Source organism: Cnephaeus nilssonii, assembly GCF_951640355.1.
Source record: "Cnephaeus nilssonii genome assembly, chromosome: 21".
NCBI lineage: Eukaryota > Metazoa > Chordata > Mammalia > Chiroptera > Vespertilionidae > Cnephaeus > Cnephaeus nilssonii.
Window position 1 is genome coordinate 16,436,051 of NC_137092.1, and position 6,035 is coordinate 16,442,085.

A 6,035-nucleotide genomic window follows, 5' to 3' on the forward strand; every position below is an offset into this window, starting at 1 on the left:
TTCAGGAAGACGGGCGGGAGAAGGATCCAAGAGGCCTGGGAGGTCTAGGAGCCAGGGCAGAAGGGGGATGTGAGAGATCCCAAGGCAGAGACCTGCTTGTCTCCGACACAGAGACCTACCCGGGCATGAGCAAGGCCAGCCTGGGGCCATCGATGAGCTCATCGGGAATGTGTGGGAGGCCGAGGCCAGGCCTGGGGTCGCCCACAGACTGAGGTTGGAGGAGAGAGAAGGAACAATTGAAGGAGGAGGAGGAAACTGGGTCACCTTTGTGGAGAAGGTGGGAGAAGATAGGAATCAGCTCCTCAGGGTCAAGCGCCCCTCTGAGAGGTCAGGGGGATGAGGCCCTGGTGACCTTGGAAGTCAGGGGGGAGGGGACCAAGGAGGTTGGAGGAGGGGAAGTGGGGGTGATGGTCATAGATTCAGCAGCAAATGAAGGGGTGGTGGTGAGAATAATGAAGGGAAGGATCATAACTCATATCCCTGCTACTGAAACCTCAGCTCCCACACATCTTTCCAATGAGCCAGAGACAAGTTATATTTTTTTTAAACATTTTAATAAAATTAACCAATAAATATTCTCTACTGTATAGGCTACAGGGACAAAGTAGAAGCCAGAGGGCTGTCTTTCCCTCTCAGGCCCTCAGGTCCCCTCACGGAAAGAGATGGTCTGGGCTGGTTTGGGGCTGGGACTGCCTATTTGGGGGGTGAGGGGAGTGATTCCAAAATGGGTGATCTGGGCCCCTGCAATCCATCCCTCTTTGTTGGTATAGGGGAGCGGAGGAGGGGCAAAAACAAAGCAGAGCCCCTGCAGGAGGCATCCCAGCACCCTGGGGAGGTGGCACGGGTGAAGGGGAGAGCTAGCCTAGAAGGAATGGGGGAGGGGCGGCCCACTGGGCAGTGAAGCAGGAGCGTGGGCTGGGGATGGGCTGTCAGACCCACAGCCACTCACTCTCGGACGTAGACCCTGGTGCACACCACGTCATCCGCCGTCATGGTCTGGAAGGAGGACAGAAGTCATTGTTAGCCTGGGAGGCCCCCGGCCCTGTGGCTTGGGAAGAGGAGGAGGGTTGAACAAAGGAACTCTGTCTCTAGGCCCAAACCTGCGTCTTGGTTCAGGACCAACAGTCAGAAGCTGGTCCCCAAAATGCCTGGGCATCATGGGAGGGAAGATGGCACCAGAGCCCGAGGGGTCTACCCTATATCCTCATCCCTAAGCCAGGGAGCTCCCCTGGAGAACTGCTGGCACCTCTCAGTGAAGGTCCATTGTTCCACTCAGAGGGGGCGCCATTTCTCACTTGCGTGAGGGCACTGTGTGGCCAGGGACAGCTTGCTCACACCCCAGCAGCCCCATCAGGACGTGGGACACCAACCATGACTGTCCTCGAACCCTCTGCACCCCGGAGCGCCCCAGAACATCCCCCGAGGCAGCAGAGGGCTTGCGCTTCGCTGGGAGGAGGCCGGACTCACCAGGATCAGCTCCCCGTCATTGGTCAGTTCCCTGGTCCAGGAGGTCTTGGGGCCCTCTCCCTTCAAAAGCCTCTGCTCGCAGACCATCTTGTTCTCACTTTCCCATTTCACCAGGCTCTGCAAGGGAGACGTGGCCAAGTGAGCTGCGCCCCCATCAGGGACAAGGTACCCCCTTTCTACCCACCACCACTACCTAGGGACTTTCTCCATTAGAAAAAGAGAAAGGGATCCAGGAAAAGACTAGAAAACGGCATGCTGAGAGGCAGGGCACTGGAAGCCATGATCCTGAGGGACTCCTCCCTGGCACTCACCTTACAGGGTCTCCCGTCCACAGTCTGCTCCTCGAACTCTTCTCCAATCTTGAAGTTAATCTCCGTGGTGCGCACGGTGGTAGAGGTCTTGATGTAGAAAGTGTCTCCCTCCTGTTTGATCTCCACCGCGGGCTTGGATGCGGCAGCCACGGCGATCTTCCTCAGCATCACATTCACCCCTGCAGAGGAGAGAGAGGCTCGCCTTTTGGGGTGCTCCGGGCACCTCTGTTACACCCTCCCCATGAGACAGCTGGAGCAGTCTGGCTAGTTTCCAAGAAAGTTCATGAAGGACAGGGCAGGGGGTGCAGCCCTAAGGAATGGTGGGGTTTAGGGAGGAGGGCAGAGAGGCAGTGCCTGCCCTTCAGGATCCTGCTCCTAGCAGCCACCCCACCTGGGTGAGTCAGCAGTCCTAGATTAGCCCCCTTCCCCCCCCCCCCCCCGAGACTCAGCTCAGGGGCACGTTTCCCCATTCCCCTCACCCAGCAGGCATCCTGCTATGGGCTCACCTTGGCTCTGTCCACCTCACGTTTTGGCCCTTTGTCTACCCTACTTGAGACCCGCTGCTGGGTAGGCTCATTAGAGCCACTGTGTCCTCAGCGCTGCCCGTGTGCAGGACAGGCCCTCCCAGGCCAGGCCTCCCCACTTTGTACTGGAGGGAGGGACCACTTCCCCCGCTGTGCTACCCCCTCCCCTGTCTGGCGCTAGGTGGGCCTTCATTGGCCCAATCTCTGTCCCTCCCCAACAGGAGAAGGGGCAGGGATTCTCAGCAGGAGAAGAGGTAGCCACAGCTGGGGAGCGAAAGGCTCTGGAGTAAGATCCATTGGGCCTGATTTCCACCTGGTTCGGCCTCCCTTTGTAGGCTGGGTGACCCTAGGCAAATGGCTTAACTTATCTGAGCCTTAGATTGCTCAACTGTAAAACAGAGACAATAGTTTCTTCCAAAGCCTGGCAAGTGGGATGAGGGAGGTGTGTTTAGGACCTAGCACCCAGTGCCAGGCACACCTTTGAGTTTTTAAGAAACAGTCTTACTGTTGCAGGTACTTTCACTGATAAAAGGAAGGCAAAGAAGAAGCTGGGGCGCAGGCATTCTCTGCACCAGACTCCTGCTCACCTGCCCTCCTGGGAGGCTCCCACGCCTGCCCTTCGCCCTTCACCCTTCACGGGACAGAAAGGGGTACTGCCCTCCGCTCCCCTGATGTGTCCCTGACTCCAGGATCACCCTCCCCACCTCAGTGGTAAGTGCTTCTCATTCAGAGTCCCCGTGCCTGTCCGCATATCCTTTCCCAGACTGGACCCCTGCTCTCTGCTCCCCAATTATTAAGAGGGGTGGGGGAGCCAGGAGAGAGCACCCCCCTGACAGAAGACAAGCAGGCGGGGAGGCACCTCTGGCCAGGGCCCAGGTCTGAACCTCACACCACTTTGCCTGGCCTAGCCTCCTGCCCTGACTGGAGCAGAATCCCTCAGAGAAGCAATTGGTGGGAAGGAGGGGGCCAAGCTGGGCTGGGCCCGGTGAGCGGGATTCCCCTACCCCTGATCCGGCCCAAACTCCCTGTCCCTCCTCTAGACCTGGGTTCCTAGACAAACAAATCCTCTTTCCCCCTGGCACCACGGCACACCCACTCTGGGCCAGAAAGAGGGAGTTGGAGGGAGAGAGCCCTGGCCCTCAGGAGCCCAGGAGCCCAGATCCTGACTGCTGGTCTCAGGCCCGGGGAGAAATGGCTGAGGTCCCAGGTCCAGCTGCCTGGGGAGAGGAGGCACGTCCCACTCCATCTTCTTGCACCAAGACGACTTCACTCTTTTGCTGCCTGGGAAGTCCATCCTGCTATCTAACACCCATCTTTCCTGTTACAGGAGCAGAGCCTCCTACATGCCATGGCCATCACACTGCATGGGACAGTTATCCTCCAAGCACCTGAGCATCCCTCACAGGAGAGGGACCCTTGGCTAGGGCAAAGGAGGGGGAGAAGTGACGGAGGTTCCTGTGGAGGCAAGGCTGCGGGGTTCAGGGGAGACGCCCCTCCAGCCAGCCTCTGCTGCCTGTGGAGCTGGGCCCAGCCTCGGCCAACCTTGGCTGACTCAGGACTGTGTTAATGGGTCTGTTTTCAATCTGTCTCCCAGCAGGACCCGAGGAGGGCACGTGGCTCTGAGAGACCCTGCAGGGAGGACAAACAGACGAAGATAGACGGACAACAGGGTTGGGCTTTGGGTCTTATTCTCCAGCTGGGTCCTGGGGGTGCCTCGTCCACTGGGGAGAGGAGCCAAATCCGGAGCTGGGGAGGGAATGACCCCTAGGCTTTCTGAAGGGAAGTTTCCTATCCTTTTGGTCTTTCATTGCAGCAAGGGCGAATCAAGAAAGACTGACATGACCAGAAGTACTGTGGTTAGACTGCAAGAAGAACCAACAGCAAGGAATGCTGGAAATCCCTGCTTTTCGGATAACATTCCGGACCCTTCCTAGGTTCAGATTCACCCCTACAGCTCCTGGCCCCACACCAGGTGCCCCTCCCCACCCAGCCCAACTGGGTTTTCTCTGTTCAGTCCTGAAATGGATGGCTCCAGGGCTCCCCAGTTGCTTAGCGAATCTCCATCTCTTCCCAGAGCCCCCCACCCCCTCCAGCCATTTCCTAGCGTTCACCCCTTCCCCAGACAGAGGGCACATAAGAGTTGGGCAGGGCCCTCTGGGTGGGTACAGTTTTCCCTGCCTTTAACCAGCACAGCCAGCTGGGCCGTCGTGGGTATCCAGGGAGAAGGGAGACGAGAACTCAGATTGGGGGAAAGGGAGGGCGAGGGGAGAGTTCCACACAAAGCCATTTCTTGAAATCGAAGAAAGTGATAATTATCTAGAGCAATTTTAGGTTTCTGGAACTCGCTGTAGGAAAATATTTGTCTCACAGATGGGGGTGAAGAGGGAGCAGAGTGGAAAGTGCTGAAGGGGGAAGGAAGGAGGATCAGGGGGGCGCGGGGGCTGGCGGTCACCTGTGGGTGGAGAGCAGCACGTGGGGGAGGAACTTGCCTGGGCTGGGCTACCAGTGGGGACAAGGGAAGGAGGCCAGGATGTCTCCGAGGGGCTGGGGCGGGGGAGGGGGGGGAGGGCCCCAGGCTCCCTGCCTGGATGCAGGGTTTGCAGCTTCTGAACTGGAGAGCCCCTCTTCCCCACCCAAAGGGACACCGACCTCGTGCTTCTGGTTTCTGCTTGATTCACAGGCTGAGTCACTGCAGGAGCTGGCACCGGTGGGCGCCCCGCCAGAGAGAGCAGGAGTGAGGTGTCCCGGCCCCGCACCCCGGGACCCAGGGGTCAGGCCCCTTTTCTTGGGGGATGCAGGGGCTTAGCCTCCTGAGCCCTGATTCTGCCCCCCCCCCCTTCCTTTCTTCCTCTTACTCACCTCCGAATACTCCCTCACCCCCTCTCTCCTCTCCCGGGGCCCTTGAAAATCTCCTTACCCAGCACTTTGAGCAAATCCTCGAAGTTTTCCGATCGGACGATCTTCCAGTTGCCGGAGAAGTTGGGCATGGCGGCGGCGCTGGCGGCGGACCCTTCGGTTCTTCTGCGGGAGCCCTGGACGGTGAGCCCTTCAGTCCGAAGATGCGGCCGCCGCCTTCGCCGGACCGTGAGGCTCGGGCAGCAGGACACGTCCCAGGACAACCCCGAAGCTGGCCGGGGTGCCCGCGCGGGCAGCTTTTATAGCCGGTGCGGGCCCGCCCCTGCCCAAAAAAACGAGGTGGCCCCTCCTCCCGCCCCGCCTTCCACCCCACCTGGGGGGCCCCGAGCCCTGGCCCCGCATCACAGCCCCCAGCCCCCAGCCCCCTGCCTCCTGTCTGGCCCCGTGGGCGGGACCAGGGTTGGCTGGGGACCGGGGTCGCTCGCCCCGCGCCCGCGGTTGGATGGGGAAGCGGACGGAGAGCGAGGACTCCGATTGGCCCCTCAGCCCAGGGGGGGCGTGGGGCGCCAGGCCCCGGGCGCAGATGCTCAGGTCTCAGGTCTTGCAGGGCGAACCCCAGGGTCGTGTCTTGCGGGCTCCCCACATCTCCCCAACTCCTTGGTGTCGGAACCTGGAGGCATCCTGCTCGCGAGCGGGAGCTGGAGGAGAGAAGGCGCGCCCTAGCTCGGCTCCCGTGAAGCCTGAACTGGATCCCCAGTGACCACTCGGAACTCAGAGACCCGCTAGGGGCCCCGGGGGTTCTGGGTAGGCTCTTCGCTGAGGCCACGACGCCCCCTGCTGGGACGACTCGAAGGGGCTGGAAGCGGGCAGCACCCCC

The 6,035-nt window shown here is 60.2% G+C and overlaps 1 protein-coding gene across 1 annotated transcript; it reads right to left on the reverse strand.

Moving 5' to 3' along the window:
* Positions 1–618: 618 nt before the first annotated feature.
* On the reverse strand, positions 619–5,410 carry CRABP2 (cellular retinoic acid binding protein 2). Its single transcript, XM_079761647.1, has 4 exons — positions 5,220–5,410; positions 1,779–1,957; positions 1,468–1,584; positions 619–996 (listed from the first exon to the last, which is right to left on the reverse strand). The coding sequence occupies exons 1-4, from the start codon at positions 5,287–5,289 to the stop codon at positions 946–948; spliced, it is 417 nt and encodes a 138-aa protein (XP_079617773.1). The 5' UTR covers positions 5,290–5,410; the 3' UTR covers positions 619–945.
* Between the last annotated feature and the right edge of the window lie 625 nt (positions 5,411–6,035).